Below are 19,267 nucleotides of genomic sequence, written 5' to 3'. Positions count from 1 at the left end.
TTGTATAATCAAATGTAATGAGCAGTAATTTTATGTAATGGTATATGAATGAATGGAACTGAAATAACTGATGAAGGACTTTGCATTTTTAGAAGAAAAACAAAGTGTTTGTCACATTTACCAACACATTACCAATTGATTTACCAATATAAATGTCTTTTTGGGACATGACACTGACATTATCAGAGGAAAGTTATTCTATGTGATACCTTAAAGAGGCACACTTCCAAAAATTAAAAATGTAACCATTTCTATGTTGTAAACATTCTTAGTTGTGTCCTACAGCAGATCTGCAGTAGTCTCTAGGGTGAGATTTTCAGGAATAAAGAACAAGGAACACCCCTTTTGCTGATGAATCCTGAAGGTTTAAGGACTTTTGAAAAGGATTTTATTCAACTGAATTTGAACTTTAATCAGAATATGTTTTAATTAGCGTTAAGATGCAAAATAGTAAACCCCTGTTTTGTCACTTGTCTAAAATCTTTGTCCACCTCCTGCAATAAAGAAGCTGTAAAAATCTGGACCTTGTCCCTGCTTTTGGAATTTTTGTGCAAATAATCTATTTTTATAAAATGATACATAAATTCTCTTATTTCCTTTGTTTTCTTGATATTTCTCTGTCTTTATTTTGTTTCTGTTAACTGTTTTCCTCTATGTAATGTATTTATAATATACTTACAGTGTACATATTTTTGCTTTTATTTATTTTTAATCATTTATGTTGTTCATTTTTGTGAAGGAGTTTATATTTTTTATCTTATTTTTACTTTTAGTATTATATATATTGCCTCCTTCATCCAGCTCATTCCCAGGGACCCCAAGATGCTCTCAGGACAACTTGGAGATATAATCCCTCCAGCAGGTCCTAGGATGACCCCAGGGTCTTGTCCTGGTAGGCCGTGCCTGGTACACCCCCACCAGGAGGCGTCCAGTGGGCATCCAGATCAGATGCCCGAACCACCTCAACTACTCCTCTCAATTCGATGGAGTAGCAGCTCTACTCTGAGCTCCTCCTGGATGACCAAGCTCCTCACTCTATCAAGTAGAGTATAGCTGGCCACCCTATGAAGAAAGCTAATTTCTGCCACTTGTAAACACCGGTAAATGACCGGTAAACAGAAAGCTTCGCCTTATGGCTCAGCTCCCTCTTCACCACTACAGACCAGTACAGAGAACACATCGCTGCTGCTGCCTGTCTCAGCCTGTGGCTGATCTCTTCCCATTACTCGAGAACAAGACCCATGGACTCGGAGACCTGGAGGTGCTTATCTGCATACCAAATGCTTCACACACAGCTGCAAACCGTTCCAGTGAGTGCTGGAGGCATGCATGTGATCCAGCCAAAAGAACAACATGGTCTGGAAATAGTAGAGACGCCACCCTCCGGCCTTCACACATAATGCTCTCCTGACCCCAGCTATGCCTTGACACCCTGTCCATGAACATCACGAACAGGACTGGAGACAGGGCACAACCCTGGCGGAGTCCAACGCTAACAATGAAGGTCTAACTGAATGCCGAGTATACGAACACAGCTCTCACTCTGGGAGTACAGAGATTGAATGGCCCGGCATAGTAGCCCTGGCACCCCATACTCCTGGAGAGTCTCACACAAGATATCTTGGGGAATGCGGTCATAAACCTTCTCCAGGTCCATAAAACACATGTAGACAGGGTTGGCAAACTCCCTCAACAACCTGTGAGAGGGTGAAAAGCTGATCCATTGTCCCTCGGCTGGAATGTAAATCTGCATTGTTCCTCCTCAATCTGAGGTTCAACTATCGGTCAACGTCTCCTTTTCCAGCACATTGTCATAAACTTTCCCAGGGAGACTAAGCAGTGGGATATCCCGATAGTTGGCACACACCCTCCAGGCCCCCTTTTTAAAAATAGGGACCACCACCTGGTCTGCCAGTCCAAGGGTACTGTTCCTGAGGTCCACAATATCCAGAGCCTTAAGCATCTCTGGATGAATTTCATCCACCCCCGGTGCCTTATCACTGAAGAGCTTGCCAACTACCTCAGTGGCCTCCACCAGGGAAATGGGGCTTGATACGCCAGAAGCCTCCGGCCCTGCTTCTTCCACCAACCAACAATATCCTCATTTGAAGTCTCCACCCCTGCTGAATACTGATTGGGTGAAGCCACCCTGACCACTATGCCTGGCAGCTTCCACAGTTGAGGCTTTGAACAGGGTCTATTCAGACTCCATGTCCCCTACCTTCTCCAGAACATGAGAAAGGCTCTCGCAGAGGTGGGAGTTAAAATCTTTACGAACAGGGGCCTCTGATAGTCATTCCTAGCGCACCTTTACTATTCGCTTGGGCCTACCGGGTCAGACCTTCAGTCTTCCCTGCCATCTGATCCAATTCACCACCAGATGGTGATTAGTTGACAGCTCAGCAACTCTCTTCAGCCATGTGTCCAGAACATATAGTCCCAAGTCAGATGAAACAACAACAAAATTGATCATTGACCTTTGACCCAAGGAGCTCTGGTACCATGTACACTTATGAACATCCTTGTGTTGGAACTTCGTGTTCGTTATGGACAATCCATGCCTGGCACAGAAGTCCAATAACAATTCACCATTCGGGTTTAGATCGGGCAGGCCGTTCTTCACAATCACACCTCTCTAGGTCTCCCAGTCATTGCCAACATGAGCACTGAACACTCCCAGTAAGACTATGGAGTCTGTAGGTGGGGCCCTTCCCAGAACCCCGTTCACTTGCTCCAAGAAGGCCAAATACTCCAACTTGTTGTTTGGTGCATAAGCATACACAACAGTCAGAGTTTTCCTCTCTGTGATTTTAATTTGCATTTTGAAGGCGACCCTCTTGTTAACCTGGATAAACTCCAACTGCACGGCAGCCACCTGTGGACTTGTGAGTATCCCCACATCCGCCCGGCGCCTCTCACCCTGTGCAACCCCTGAGTAGGAGAGAGACCAACCCCTATCCAGGAGTTTGGTTCCAGAGCCGACACTGTGGGTGGAGGTGAGCCCAACTATATCTAGTTGGTACCTCTCAACCTCCTGCACAAGTTCCGGCTCCTTCCCCCCCAGTGAGGTTACATTCCATGTACCAAGAGCTAGTTTCTGCTGCAGGGGCCTAGGCCAACTAGGGCCTCCCCGCAATCTCCCACTGCCAATATGGCACTGCACCGCTCCCCCATGCTGGACCTTGCGGGTGGTGGGCCCACATGGCCTCTCCATGTTGCCTTTCGGGCTGAGCCCGGCCGGATTACGTGGTCTGCCCGGCCACCAGGCGCTCACCGTGGAACACTAACACTACCGTGGAAATTCTTTATATATATATATATATATATATATATATATATATATATATATATATATATATATAAAGAATTTTTTTTTAATTTCCAGAATATGGAGATCATAGCATTGTCATTTTCAATTTTCTGAACAGCAGATAAAAGCCTATTTCAGTTTAATGTAACACAATGAATAGAAATTATTTTAACATATTTATGTATGTATGAATATTAACCCACTCTTGGTGTTTTGTTGTGCTCGCTAGTAATCAAGTTTTACAGTCACCAAGCAGGAACTGATAAGTTCACATTAAATCACATATGGCAATAACTTTCTGCTTCACTGCTATTTTTAGGTTGAAAGTTTCAAGCATGTTGCTGCTCTAAAGGACTTGAAGCTCATCATTCTTGCTTTTACTGCTTTTTTCCTGGGCTGTTGACCCCTATTTTCTTTGCCTTTTCTCATTTTACTATTGTCAGATTCATTGGCATATACACTGCTCAAAAAAATAAAGGGAACACTCAAATAGCACATCCTAGATCAGAATGAATGAAATATTCTCATTGAATATTTTGTTCTGTACAAAGTTGAATGTGCTGACAACAAAATCACACAAAAATCATCAATGGAAATCAAATTTATTAACCAATGGAGGCCTGGATTTCACACACAAAATTAAAGTGGAAAAACACACTACAGGCTGATCCAACTTTGATGTAATGTCCTTAAAACAAGTCAAAATGAGGCTCAGTATTGTGTGTGGCCTCCACGTGACTGTATGACCTCCCTACAATGCCTGGGCATGCTCCTGATGAGGTGGCGGATGGTCTCCTGAGGGATCTCCTCCCAGACCTGGACTAAAGCATCCACCAACTCCTGGACAGTCTGTGGTGCAACGTGGCATTGGTGGATGGAGCGAGACATGATGTCCCAGATGTGCTCGATCGGATTCAGGTGAGCACATGGAGGGCTGTGCGGCCCTCCAAAGAAATGCCACCCCACACCTTTACTGACCCACTTCCAACAGGTTATGCTGAAGGATGTTGCAGGCAGCAGATCGCTCTCCACGGTGTCTCCAGACTCTGTCACGTCTGTCACATGTGCTCAGTGTGAACCTGCTTTCATCTGTGAAGGGCACAGGGCGCCAGTGGCGATTTTGCCAATCCTGGTGTTCTCTGGCAAATGCCAAGCATCCTGCACGGTGTTGGGCTGTGAGCACAACCCCCATCTGTGGACGTTGTTTTCCATTTGTGCGCAAAGTAAGAAGTAAAAATGTTCAAATGTCTTGATCATCTCCTACAGCTGTCAAAATCGTTGCTTAGCAACAGCTTCTCAGCAGAGTGATACAGTGTTTGTGAAAAATGCTGATGTTATGGCGAATTAACAGCATGGTTAGAATGCTTCTCAATCAATCAGGTTGCGTGGCCGGAACTAACTGTTGTATAATTTCTTATGATGTTCACGTTGTCTGAACAAGGCTGTTACAACGTTGACACAACCTCATTATTCAGTAACGTTGTCATATTGTTAGCATTATAATGACCATCTATTTGCAACATAGCAAAATTCCAAGAGTTCAGTGCGCAACACAATGGAACATACCAGGGTTCTAGGAGGCTGTGACAGCATTCTGTACTGACAATGTCACCGCTACAGTGTTGTTAGATAACGTTCTAATTAGGTTTCAACACTGTGACAACATCATGGGTACCAAAACAATAGGTTGTCGCAACGTAACTGTGACGAACTTTATGCAAATGAGTTGAGTGACCAATCAGATTGTTGATGTGAGTGGTAACCGGTTGTGTCACGCCAACAGTCACACGGTGAAATTTAACGCTGAAACGCAGTGTGGGAGACATAATTGCTGGTATGAATGTAATTATTGCGATATATGGTGCTTTTTAAGTTTGAAAGCAATATTAGTCTACTTTGGGACTTTTTTTGAGCGACACTGCCACCAAGCGGCCAGCAGTTACTGAAAATATGGCATTCATTTAAACGGAACAGGACAACTGCAGATTTTGAAAGTATACACATACAAGCTCCACTTCAGAGCAAGCAGACACGGGTCTCTATTGCACGCAAATATTATAAAGTTCAGAAGGTTTTATAATTATCATTATTTTGACAGGTGCGGAATTCAGTTCAGAATTCAAGCCGCTTATATAGCTATATGTCTGAAACGTAATCTGAGGCAGAAAGTCACCCGGTCATGTCCCAATCTACTGTTTGTAGACTCTGTGAACAACGCTGCCTCCTAAGGCGCTGACCTGTGACACAGCGCAGGCAGTAAGGCTTCGCCTTCAGTTTCGGACACAGCCACAGCAGCGCGCAGGTCGCAGGGAACGAACTCTTCCGACTGTCGCACGAGGTCGCTGTTGGGCCGCATTCTCGGCAGTCGCTCCAGCAGGAACTGACGTTGCGTCTACGACTGCATGAGCAAAATTTCCAGCCGTAGGAAAAATGTCTAACCTGAAAGATCGGAGAGTTTGAAGGTGGGAAATGCTTATTAATTCACTCTTGCCGTTGTCATGGGAAGGTAAAGAAGCCCTAGTGTTTCTGCTCGCGTGCCCGTCATAAGTTTTTCGGCTTTTTTCGAGTTTATGTTCGCTTTTCTTGTCGTGTTTGTACTTGGTCGGCGAGTTGAGGTGCCGCGTTCCCAAACATTGCACACATATCGGGTAAACTTTGTGCAGAACTTAGTTTATAGGAACGCGTAGTTTAACTCCGATCGTTGTCGCCTTAAACTACGTGCATCCGTAGTCACGAACGTGAAATATTAGTAGCTGGTTGTGTTGTTATGAAATGGTTTAGTCTAAATTGCTGTGTCTGGCTTTGATAAGCAATTTTACTTCTTCGGGAGCTATTCGGGTTTCGTTAGCTAGCAAGTTAGCTTTAGTGAACTGGTCCTATAAACAAACTTTTGTTGTAATCACCAGCTAAATGTTTTGTACCTGATATGTTTTAACTACGCAGTCTTTAAGCTCACGTCCGTAGCCATGGTAGCCACGATTTACAGTTCCGCTCTTTCTTTCTGTGCTGGATTGTATTCGGGCTGTGAAATGTTTGGTGAGAGGTGGTAGAGTTTGCTATTCGTTGGCTGGCCGTTTGGTGCAGGTGCCCGTCCAATGGCGAATTCGGCACTAGTGATGGATGTGACAGAAAAAGCGAGTGTTAACGTTACAGACAGTGAAATACTTACTAATGCTAACGTTAGTTACAGCACACCAGGGAAAGTTTTCAGCATTACCACCAAGATTCCCAAATATTTGTGGGTCAGAACAGAATCAAGCCTGTCTTCCCACAGCTTTACTGTTGAATCTCAATTCCAAACTCAAAGGACAGAGATTTATGCCCTTTTCTAAACAAAAACAAGTCTTATTCTTAAATCCAGTGTGATCCTGTTTCCAGTAGGCTGTGGTAGTTTTGTGGGATATGGGAATTCGAGGGTCTTTCAGTTGAGCTTTCAGTGGGCGCTTGATTTTTCTTGCACGCTTGAAAAACCTTCACTCTTTCATCCTGGTGAAAAAGTGCTGATTTAAGTATTTGAACACTGGAGGAGCAGGTCTCTGACACACTTCTGCCTGAGGGTTTTGGAACAGATCCTGGTCTACGTCTCTGCTCAGTGGAATCCTAGTGGAATCTCTAGTAGGGATGCACTAATTTGGGAATTGTGGGCTGATGCCTACAGCTGATATTTTTCATGTACATACCCACCAATGCAGACATGTAAACATTTACAGAATGGAGAAACTAAGACTACATCTACCTGAATTAGCACCACAGAGAAATAACATTTTCTTTCTTTATTGTTTTCAAGTGCAGTAGAATGAATAAAATGAAGGCACTTTCAGCATAGTATACCAGTGTCTCCAGAACATCAACAATAAATCCTTCATTACATGTCTATTTGAAATATCAGCCAAATATAATCATCTGTCAGATGCCTGTAATTTTTTTAAGCAGTTATCTGTTGCGACTACTTTGTCTGAAATTGTGTTTTGTGTTTACCTTGTGCTGTAGAGCCTCGTCGGATCAGTGTGATGACCGGTTATAGCAGAGCTGAGAAAATGACAGGGCTGAGCTAATTTAAAGAAGAGTTACCAGACAAAAGGGCTATCAACATTTATGCTCTCTAATCTGAATAAATGGTGTTTGAGGTCGGAGTCTGGTGTTGTGGTACAGGCCGGATGAAAGCTGTTTACCATTTGTGCTCTTGATAACAGTGATGCATTATAGGGTTGTGGCCTAATAGCGCAAGTGTTGACATCCATTAGCAGTGGATTTACCTGTGAACTTATGAACTTCCAAAATGTTTGTGTTTTTCTATTTTAGCATTTTGTTTTATGTTGCTGACTTTGTAGTCTGGTGTATGTGGTGGGGATTTTCTGCCCAAATGACTGTTTGTGTCAGGAGTTGAAGCAGCGTGCTGGGCTTCTTGAATAGCTCTTCTTGTTTTTTTGGCTCTGCTTTGCTTTTGTTCGTCTGCCGCATTTCATGGATGGGCTGAACAGTAGGGAGCTCAGCTTCTTAGACTGAGCTGAACCAATTACAGTTACTGCAAAGACTTTCTGAAGCCATGAGCATGACCTGGTTATTCATTCTCATTTTAATGTTTAGAGGTGTACTTTGAACTCTGTAATAGCCTATTATATTGTATTCCATGTTAGAGGAGACAGTTTGTTTTCTCTTCTGACTACTAGCTAAATATACATAGACACAGTAACATGGATTTGATTGTCAGATGATATGCATAGTTTCTGTTGACTACACAATCTGTCTCATACAAAAAGCAATATTACTAAATTGTATTTTATTTCTTTCTTTGTCTCCATCTTTTTACTTAAGGTCAGTGTTTGAGGTCAGTGTTTTTCAGGCTGTGAATACCATTTATAGGGCTGTAATTAACAACAAATGTTTAAAGCTTCAGGCTTCGGGTGATGGGGTGGGCTGATGCTTGGGGGTGAAGGGGAGGGAATATGTCGGGGTGGAGGGCTGAATAAGTTGTGCAAAAAAATCAGCGTCCAACGCCCGTGTTGAAAGTGTAACTGTGGCTTCATCCACTGTGAAATCCAAATCTCCAGCCTAGCTGCTTTCTGCATAGAGCACTGTGACTCACACAGTGCTCCATCTACCAGGCCTGGTAGCCTCTCTTAGCGGTGGCCTAGAGGATAATAGTACAGTGCATACATGGGCTTTGGTAGAAGGGTCAAACTTTGCGGCCCAAGCAAGGCTACAGTGTGGCTGGACACTGCTTGCAGCCACTGTGGGAATACATGCTTTCTAGCAACATGTTACCGTGATGATATGCTGTAAATGAGTGAGATGCCTGAACTGAGATGGCATATAATGTCACATTTTAACAGTGCAATTAAAATGTATAACTATAGTACAAGAATCTGCTGACAAAATGTAATGTGCCGTCACCATGCCGAGTTCTAGCTCAGTTTTTTAACAGAAGAAATGTTTATGTTGGTCTGTTTTAGGTTAGGGTGTGCAAATATATAATATGTGCAAAGACTTTTATGTTGGAGAGCCTGAATATGGGTATGGAGCAGTGTCTTTTCCAGAGAAGAGTAGAGGGCTGGGTTTTAATTTTTAATTTTCAGCAAAATAAAAATGAAACTGTAATAACCTTGGGTCATGTAAGTTTTTCCTAACAGTCTTGAACATTACAGTATTTTGTAGGTCATTTGTACAAAAAGTTTAGCCCAAAAAATAAAGGAGTCCCAAATCCCAAGGAATCCCAAAATTAAAAACCGAATGCCTACCCAATGATCGAATAGTTGAATATTCAGGTCTAACCCAATTGCACATTTTATAGCATTCACTCTAGATTTTTGATCTCTTTTGTCTTGCTCTGTCTTTTACATTCAAATCTGTTGACCCCCCCAAACAGTTGGTTTTTAATTTTACACTACATGCAACTTAGTGTTAATTTATTTATTTATTTTTTTAATTTACTTTCTTTTACCAGGAATTCTTCGTTCCCTTCCTCCCTCTTTCCCTCCCTCTCTTTCTCCTTCTCTCCCTCCTTCCATCTCCCTCCCTCACTCTCCTTTCCTTCTTTCTTACTTGCACTCCCCCTCTCTCACTTCCTCCCTCTGTCTCACGCTCCCTCTCATGCTCATCATTTTTAGTACATTTGAATTCTGTGACTCATTGCTGAGAAATGTATTTTTAGAGGAAGAAGTTATGACGTTTGTCAATTTGATGATGAGAGATACCGTAAATTAGAGTACAGTGTAACTGATACAGCTGATGTATATTTCTTTTCTATTTTCTGTCTTGCTTTCTGCACAAACTTTACATAATTATTTTCTTGCCTTGCAAGTAGTGTATTTCTTTTAGGAAATGCAAATGTAGTTGTTAATGTTCACACATTTTTTTAAAATTTATTTTTTAGTACCTGCCTGAGATTTGGGTTTTTGTTGGTGTCAAATTAGGTTTTGTGAGTCAAGTAATTTCTGTGCTTTGCAATTTGATTCATTTACAGTTCTTTATGAAATGATTCAAATGTAAAGAAAATACTTCGTACATCTTTGTTCATTTTGTGAAATCCATACTGGGAGCTTAATAGGCCTTGCCCATGTGTAATCAGGGCAGAAGGCAAAAAAAACAAAAAAAACAATATGGAGCTTGTATCTTAGCCTGTTTTGGCTATAAATGGCCACAGCTATTTTCGGTTAAATCCAAGCATTTGTGGACTAACGGCAGAATGTGGATGAAATGTGAGATGAGGAATAGTAAAACACTTCAACAAAGGACTGTTATTTATCTTTGATTTTATTTATGTCAGTATTTGTAAAGCATTTAGTTGAATTGGCAGCTAAAATGCTTACTTTCAAGAACATAGTATACAAGCTGCCCAACATGGTGTTTCTTGTTACAGTTGTCCAGCAAGTTGTTGGGAAACCTCGTTAATAAACTCGTTAATTTAGCAAATTTCAAAGACAGAAAGGCAAAGGATTGTGCAGATGTAATTGCATTTATCTTTGCACAGAATGCTGTTTAAACGCAAATGCAGGCAAAACTGTCAAATCACACTATACAGCTCTGACACCCCACCCCTCCACCACCTTTAAACTGATCTGTGGAGCTCTGTTGGTTGTGTGTGTTGATGCCCACAGTATCTCAATAACTAATATCTAGCTTTATTTCTCTTTTTCAATGAAGCAATGAAACAGCTGCTGAATATCGTCAAAAATTTGATGGAGCTCTACTTATTTTACTTGTTGACGTCTTTTTTTTTTTCTCTCTCTTTTTTTATTTTAGGTATCAACTCCAGTTAGAACCCATTTGTACCACTGTACATGGCAAGACAAAGCTGACATCATGGCCCAGATTTCCAGTGGCAATGGGTATAAGCTGGACAGGCCATCCTCTCCTTTGGGGGCTCGGCCCAAGGGAGTAGTGGGGAAAGAGGAGGCTTTGCGCATGGAGGCAGAGGCTTTGGCTAAACTGCAACGTGAAAAGAGACACACCCTCCCTGTCCCTGCTTCGTCCACTAAAGCACTTCCTAATACAGCAGCATCCACAGCCTCCACCAGCCGGCCAGAGAAAGATCTCATTGTCTTTCCAGAATCAGAGGCCAAGAAGAAGGAAGAGAAGGATGCTTTTGCAGACATTGATGTGGAGAAGTTAACCAATGCGGAACTAGAGAAGCTGCTTCTAGATGACAACTTTGGAGCGAGCAAAATGACCAGGCCCTCATCTCTGCTGGGCTGCAATCTTAGTGCATCATACCCAGGGGGTCAAGCATTCAGCCCATCTCCATTTCACTGGACGCCCACGCTCTCTACTCCATCAAACTCTGCTTTGTCCACACCGACGCACCCACAGGCTAGTGTCTTTCCCTCAGCACCTTTCCCCAAACCTCCTTGCTCATTCCAGAATGGATTTACCCCAGCCATGCCACCTTTCGTCCACCTTCCTGCCCAGCAGGCCCCCTTCCTTTCTTTTCCGCATATCCAGCCTCCTCGTCCTCTGGTCTTCCAGCAGCCTACAGTCACACCAGAAATGGCTAAGCTTTTTGACAAGATTGCCAGCACATCAGAATACTTGAGGAACGGCAAGTCTTCCAGTTTGGATGCAGACTCTACAAGTATGAAGTCCTTGGAGCCTGTGCCCCAGCCCCCTGAGCCCACTAGTATCAGCCGCTTTGATTGGCTGGATCTGGACCCTCTCAGCAAACGGCGAGTAGAGGTTGAAGAGGCACCCAGTGCACAGGGTGAGGCTGTAATGGAGGAGTCTGCACCTGCAGGGGATCCCTGGGATGCAGTGTTGAGAGATGAGACTGAAGTCACTGGCAGCAACAGTCCTTCAGCACAAGTGAAAGACCAACATATTGTGACATCTCAGCAAAGGAGAGCGTCTACAGGCACAGCTGTCACCAGGAGCCACTCACTCAACATTCCTGCTACCTCCTCTCACCACAACCAGAGTAAACAGGTAGGAGAACCACTTCTGCAGTGCCAAATCTAGGCACTTCCTCCTATTCATGTGCAATTTAGAGTAGGGAGGGTCACCATTTTCTCTGCTACAAGGAAACCAACTTACCATAAGTTGCTAGCTTTAACAGATGAACATGAGACATCGCTTTGTGAGAGCCATCCGAATCCTAATTTTTATTTGAACAGAATCCTTGTGGAATAATTTTCAAGTGAAACTAATGCTGTATTCAGGCCTGAGAGTGTGACATGCAGTGTAAACTTGTGCTCTGTTCACTGGTTTTTGTTATCTATTTTAAGGGACGTATGATTCTTATTAGTTATATATTTGATGTAGTTTGACTTTCACAGACAGGATTGTAATGAGTTATTAGTTTTTAGCAGTTGTGGTTAGTGCTTAGCTGTTGGAATGCAAGGTTGCACTGTTAAAAACTAAACGAATGATGTTACTGTGCTGGATGCGTTAGTGAACACTTTTTGTTCACTTCATAGTTTTACAGACCCTCTCTTTTACAAACACTCATTCTACTGCCTGGCAGGCTGCTGGCTCTGGAAAAGTTATATTCCTCTGCTTCTCTGTGCTCTGAACACCTCCCCAGATTTTTTTTTTTTTTTTTCTCAGATAATTTTTCATAAACATAATACAAAAATGGCAAATCCCTTAAAAGGGATTTTAAGATGTGATTTTAAAACTGTGACCAAAAATGTCTATTGTATATATTGTCATTGTATCCTATCAAATAGTGAATTTAGGGAGTACAGGCAAAACTGTCAATCTGTGAATGAGATTTTTCTCATTTCTCATTTTGTTTAAGAGAAAAGACTTCAGTAAGTCCACTTAAATCTGAATAAATGAATTTCACAACTTCAAGGGCAGCAAGCCAAATAAGTAAAACAGTCATTGTTCCCAAATTATTTGATCTACAATTTTAATCTTTTGCTTCTTTAAACACTGACCTTTTAATTATTTGAATAGAGAATGCATATTTTGCTGACAAGCATACTATTTACAAACCGATGATGTCTTTGTTCAATATTTAAAAAAAAAAAATCTGACAATTTGTAGTTAAAGCCCTGTTGATTGACTTGGAGTGGTGTCCTATTATTTATGACTCTTACCTTTAAGCCTTGTGTAAGAATTGCATTGAGTAACCTACTCATCAGAATTCAGTCGATAAAATGAAGTTGAGATATGGGGGGAAAAAAGAAACCATTTGATGGATCTCTGGCAAAGCTTGGCATCAGTAGTTATTGTTTGTGGTTCACTTTATTTACTGTATACACCATAGATTAAAATGATATACAAAATGCTGGAGAGGTCCTCTGTGTCAAATGTGTAGTTTCTTTTCATATTTGTATCGTTTGCTAGTGTGCTTTATTAGTCTTTATGTAGCATGACATTAAAGATGAATGGTAGAACCTTCAAAGCTACTAGCTAGAATTATTTTAAAGGTACAGTTAAAACTGTACACTATACTTGTCATTTTTGCATTCTCCCCACATATATTTCCAGTAAGTGCAATTGTGATTCACTGGAGTCCATTTATGGTCAGGCCTAAATGCTGGTTGAACTCTCAAGCCTTTAAGAACGCCCACATAAATCTGCATTTGATTATGAGGGCTTGAGGAATGTCGTAGGAAGTTGATTACTTATGTCTGGTCATTAGAAGACTAAAGCTAAGTTAGATGCTCCTACGGCACAAGCCAGCTCTCCTCTATCCTGTGCCCGAATGCTAGGAAGCTCTCTCTGTTTAATTGTACATTACTTTTTTGGGTTAACTAAGCTAAAAACACTTACTGCTACACCTCGTGATTTTACATAGTGCTGTGATTGTGACCTGGTTTTTATCTCAGAACATGAAGCCAACACTGATAGCTCCTCTTTAGTGAGACTTGGTGTCTAAACTATGCTGCTGTTGTCAGTTAGCCAGAAATTGGCAACCTACAGTTAGTCAGTTATTAGCTTAGACATAACTTCAAGTTTTGTGGTGCAACCAGATTTAGTAAAAATATAGTTTGACATAGTAAAGACGTTATGTATAATATGTTTTGCACAAGCTTGTGCTTAAGTGCAGCCAATTCCTGCACTCTAAAAGTTCTTTCTTTCATGGTTTAATGCTTATATGCTCATGTACTTAAGTGAAAGCCATTTGGCTTTACACCCATGTGCCTGTCACGCTGCCACTCAACTATGACCCCATCTACTGTTTATACAGACACTATGCAGTATTGCATGACCTAAAGAATTTTTCATTTTGCATCACCTCTTTTGACCTCATTACCTTGGGTTCATTTGCATTTCATGTGTATGCTTTTTTTATAACAACTTTTTGTTTCCCCCCCCCTTTTTTAAACCATATTTTAGGCTACAGAAGAACCTAAAAACTGTAGGAATATTTTAGCATTATGTGTCACCCTACAGTGATTTGAGGATGATTTTGTATTTTAAAAGTAAAAACTTTATTTGAACAGAAGTTTCTATATTGTGTGATCATGTTTTGTCCAGTGAATTTACTGTAATGCCGTTAGGTCGGCGTTATATTACACCCTTCAGAAGAACAAATAGCTATTCCAAGTCTTTTATTCCTTCTGTTATCAAGCTATTGAATGTGGATAATAGTCTTTTTAAATTATTGTTAGTGTGTGTGTGTGTGTGTGTGTGTGTGTGTGTGTGTGTGTGTGTGTAGTCATGGGCATGGACGAGAAGGCTGCAAATGAATTGCCCTTTTTGGGACTAATAAAGTACTGTGAACTGTGAACTATATTGCCTCTCTTTCACTATTCGCCTTGCCCTATGCTGATTGCCATCTGCATTTTTTTTCATTCTCAGCAGAGTTGCGTAAAAAAGAAGGATTTCCTGAGAGGACACTCAGAATGAGTGAGAGTTCAGTTCTATTCCAGGAGGGTGTGTGCTTTTATGTGTGGGTCTATGCAGGCGTTATTTCCCCGAAATCCCGCTTCCTGTTTCATTGTGTTTCTCTGTCTGGTTTTTGGAGTTGGACAATTGGCTGTTGTCACACTTCTCTCTGAGAATTTTCGGCATTTGCGCCGTCTGAGCAGCCTCCTGGAAAGGAAATACTATGACGTTCATGAATAAATTAGTGAAAAGGTGCAGGTCTGTTTTAGACGGTAGACAGTGTTTTGACACGGTTTTCTATTCTATCTGTGTAATTGAATGAGCATTAACTGTTCTGTCACCGCTTTAGTCATTGGCACTGGCTTCTCATTCTGTTCCTTAAACAGTAGCCCTTAGTATGCATATGTGTGCAGGAACATGTTTCATAAGCAGAAAAGAGCTCAGGTTTACTATTTTTCTCCTATCAGCTATATTCCGACTTGCCTGCAGCATAGCTCTGCTGCTCCTTGTTGCCATAGCACTCTTTTCTTATGTGGGGTGTGTGGGAAGAGTAACTAATCTGGCCTCATCTGTAGTCATGACTGCGGTTTACAGTTACCTCACCACTTTGCACACCTGATACCCTTATCAGTCCTGGGGCTGTGCTTCACGTTATCAGCTCAAAAGCCTGTTTGTTATTGTCGGGATTAACAGGCTGAGTGCAAGTGAGCTTGCTGTTGCCATTGCTGCATTGCTGACATGAAATGGATCAGGTTGTAGGAAAGACAGAAGATTTCATTATTTTCTAGATTAGAATAAAGTGTTATTAATCTGGTTTAATAACAGCTCAAAGTCTGCAGTCATGGAGAGGAATTCAGTAGAGCATATAAATTTCTGAAGATATTATTGGCAGCTGCTGGTGAATGTGCAGTGTTAATAATCACCAAGCGAAAAATGGCAGCAAGCATACCTTAGAAATGAATGGTAGACCGATACTGAGTCATTCTTCAGAAGTCTGTTTAAAGCCATTGTAAGTGAGGTATTGTTGGTCTGTTCAAATTACTGAGTATTCAGACTGCACATGCACAGCTGTTAATCATACATTTTTAGTCAGGGAGTCTTTTATTTCAACCATTTATATCTGACTGCAGTCAGTTCACTTCCTCTGTGAGAAAATGCACTTCATTTGACATAACTGTTGGTAATTATGTCTATAAATAAACCACTGGGTTGTATTTGCTGCTGAGACTGATGCTTCTACTCTACTATTTCGGTAATTTCGGTCTTCACACTATCAGTCATAGTTGTTTGCTGATACTGATATTGTATTTAAATGCTGGTATCAGCTTCAATACTATGATACAGTGCAGTAACGGTGCAACCCTGTATTTTACAATTATATTTACACTCCTTACTAGTCCAAGTTCAAATTAACATAAATCCCATGACTGGGGCTAGCTTGAACTTGTATTTCAGTAGTTCTGGAAAGACATTCATCACATCCTTCTCTGTAGTTTTGCAGAAACCCTTTACTCAAACCTTTCTACTCACATTGAAGTGACCATAAACGTATAATGGCTGATGCCATATGCTGACGTGATTTGTCACGCCAGAATTTGTTCATTAATGTGTCATGTTAACGTTACTGTTAAAGATCTTAACAAATGTCATTATGGATATATTCACAGTACAAGCCTCATTGTCTAAATCAGATTTTTTTTGCTCAAATCTCTGACATGATGGTTCACACCTGTTTAGGTAATTGATTCAAATATTTTTATGTGAACAAACCGGCGTCCTGAAATGTCTCGCATGCACACATTCTACATCACATGAATGAATCACGTGCATCATCAGCAAACTAATGGTCAGAACGAGCCTTCACTGTGAAGATAATTTACTCTGATCAGCTCTCAGCTGTTAATTATTAGAGTGAGACAAAGGTGAAAAAGGTGAGAGTTGCTGCTTTTCCACCGTTTGCTTTAACTGCTGTTCTATGCTGCTGCCATGGTAATGCTGAATGATGGCGCACACGCAGTGGAAAAGAGCGCATGAATTCAAATCTGAATGTTCACATTAAGGTCGGATGTTGATCAATCGGATACGTATCCAATCTAGGACCACGTATGAAAGTGGCTTAGGTCGGATTTGGAAGGGTCAGATTAGCGTGTACACACAGCCCTGAAAACATCAGATCTGAGTCACATTACGGCAAAACATCTAATTTGTACCACTTCAGCCTGGTAATGTGAACGTTGCCTATGCTGTCACGATGAGCTAACTAGAGTATGATTAGCAATAATTAATGTGACACAAGTGGTCGTGACCTCAGACATCAAATTCATAACAGCGTTTGACATCTGCAGTGACATGTTCGTAGCATGGCTATGTGGTGTTTAGCAAGGTGTAAGTCTTACCAGTTTTGCACTGTAGTTTTACTCTTATGGTTTTCTGACATCGTGCATCACACTTTCTCTCAGAACACATGGACAAAATTGTTGTAATCTCTTTTGAGGATTTTAATGAAAATGACTGTTTCAATAAAATAAAGTTTATCACACCTTTAAAAATAAATAAATAAATAAATAATGGTTGAACAGTTGTTTGTCGGTTTACTTTCGCCACATAATAATTAAACTGTTAATCTTTTTTTTTTTCAGTTTCCTTGAGGCATGAATCACAGTGTGTACATGTACTTGATAATGAAATAACTGAAGTAACCACTTGCAAAAAGGATGTGAATGCACCAGTCCCGAACTAATCCTACATAGGGTGAAAGTTAAGAGCCTTGTTATATACATAATTTAATGATACACATGTTGCGCATACACACTGTCAGTTTTTTCAGAATGGTTTCTAAAAAGGTGGTCTATTCTTAAATTTGAGCCCAGTAGTGATTTTTCTATTCATGCTTGGTCTTGAGTTGGGCTCAAATGACCGTCCTGTTTCCTGTTACAGCTTCTCCATTTGTGAATTTATTTCTATGGTTTGTTTACTTAATATAAGTTCCTGTTTTAGGGTCTGTGGGTTAGCCTAGCAGCATCCTAATGAACTCTTAAGCTCAGTAAGCAAAGTCAGTGGAAATGGACTGATTCTATGTAGGTCATCTGGATGCATGGCTCACAGCAAAAAAGATGAATAATTTGTGAGTTTTTCAAGTCATACGTTGGTTGTTCTTTCCCAGACATGAAATACGGAGTGTAAAAAAGAACACTCGTATCTGCTAATACAACCCAATTCCCAAAGATTTGGGAAAGTATGTGAAATGACAAAACAGAAAGCAACGATGAGCTGATGAGTAAATTCTGTTTGACATGTATTCAATTGAAAATGGGACTAAAAACAAGATTTTTATAGTTTGATTATGAAATTTGTCGCTCTTTTGTAAATATATGCTTGTTCCAAATATGATGTCTGCAGCACAGGGCAGGGGCATATTTACCACTGTGTTACCTCAAGTGTCCTTTTAACATCACTTTTTGAACATTTGAAGACTGCAGACACACATTGATCCTGTTCTAAATGCAAAATGTTTTGTCGTTCCCCAGTTATACATGTCTTCAGCTGTGCAACTTATGTATTGTATTTTATTTTATTGCATTGTTCTGTGTTCCTTTTTTTCTGTCAGTGATTTTTGCTTCCGTCAGTATCTGAGCTCAGGACTGGCTTTCTCTCTAATCTATTGGTAACTAGCAAAGATACTTTCTCTAGATAGACAAAGCACTTCTTTTAAGTCGCTCTGGATAAGAGCGTCTGCTAAATGCTGTAAATTTAAATGTAAATGTGCAAAGATGTGGGGCCTTCGTTGTCTGATTGAGCAGCCGTGCTGTTGTAACATTTGCAGAATTCTTCACATCACAGTCTGGACAGTAGAACACAACCTCCATTACTGCCATTAACAATCTAAATAAAGGTTGACTCGTCAGAGCAGAATGCATGTTTCCACTGTGCATTAGTACATTTCGATAAGCCTGAGCCCAGAGAAGTTGGCAGTATTTCTGGACGTTGCTGACATATGACTTCCGCTGTGCATAATACAGTTTTAACTTACATTTGTGGACATAACAATAAATATTGTTTATTGACAACAGTTTGTCAAAGTATTCCTGAGCCCATGCACTGATATATCATAGAAGCATGTTGGTTTTTAATGCAGAGCTGTGTGAGGGATGACAGACATTCAGTTGTGGTCTTTTGCCTTGCTTTTTAAGCTCAGAGATTTTTGTGGATTCCCTTAAGCTTTTTATAATATTGTACACTGTAAAGGGTGAAATACCTAAAATCCTTGCAGTTCCTTGTTGAGAAGTGTTCTCAAACAGTTGGCCTTTTTGCTGATCCTGATTTTTGGCAAAGTGATAAGCCTAGACCTGGCCTTGCTCATACGAGACTAGTCCCAACTCTTTGGAAGGTTTTTGGATAAACATTACACATCTTACACATCTTGTCTTTGTACTGCTTTTGTTTAACTACAGGTCAAAGTTGATTTATATGTTTCTGCTTTCTTTTTCATTTGCATTTCACATACTGTCCCAACTGTTTTGGAATTTGGTTTGTATTTTTAATCCTAAAGCTCGAGTGAATAATAACCTTTCCTGCGCAGACTGGGCCAAAATATTTGAATATTTAATTTTTAACATTCAGATGAATAATAGACATTCTCCTTGGATGGATTGTGTCCAGATTCGTTCTCAAAATGATACTCAA

General features: G+C 40.8%; 1 protein-coding gene across 3 annotated transcripts in view; it reads left to right on the top strand.

Annotated features, from left to right (window-relative positions):
• The first annotated feature begins 5,690 nt into the window (after positions 1-5,690).
• pik3c2a (phosphatidylinositol-4-phosphate 3-kinase, catalytic subunit type 2 alpha) overlaps positions 5,691-19,267 on the top strand; it is a 54,254-nt gene continuing 40,677 nt past the window's right edge. For 2 of the 3 annotated variants that reach the window (XM_017711143.2, XM_017711144.2), the window contains exons 1-2: positions 5,691-5,772; positions 10,553-11,728. In XM_017711143.2, coding sequence (XP_017566632.1) covers positions 10,613-11,728 — 1,116 coding nt within the window. In that variant the 5' untranslated portion in view covers positions 5,691-5,772; positions 10,553-10,612. Of the gene's footprint in view, positions 5,817-10,552; positions 11,729-19,267 lie in introns of all 3 variants that reach the window. The other variant, XM_037540005.1, reaches the window with a different exon arrangement.

Source organism: Pygocentrus nattereri, chromosome 7 (genome assembly GCF_015220715.1).
Source record: "Pygocentrus nattereri isolate fPygNat1 chromosome 7, fPygNat1.pri, whole genome shotgun sequence".
Classification (NCBI taxonomy): Eukaryota; Metazoa; Chordata; class Actinopteri; order Characiformes; family Serrasalmidae; genus Pygocentrus; species Pygocentrus nattereri.
The sequence above is the reverse complement of the archived record's forward strand: the minus strand, read 5'-3'. Positions and strand labels throughout refer to the sequence as shown.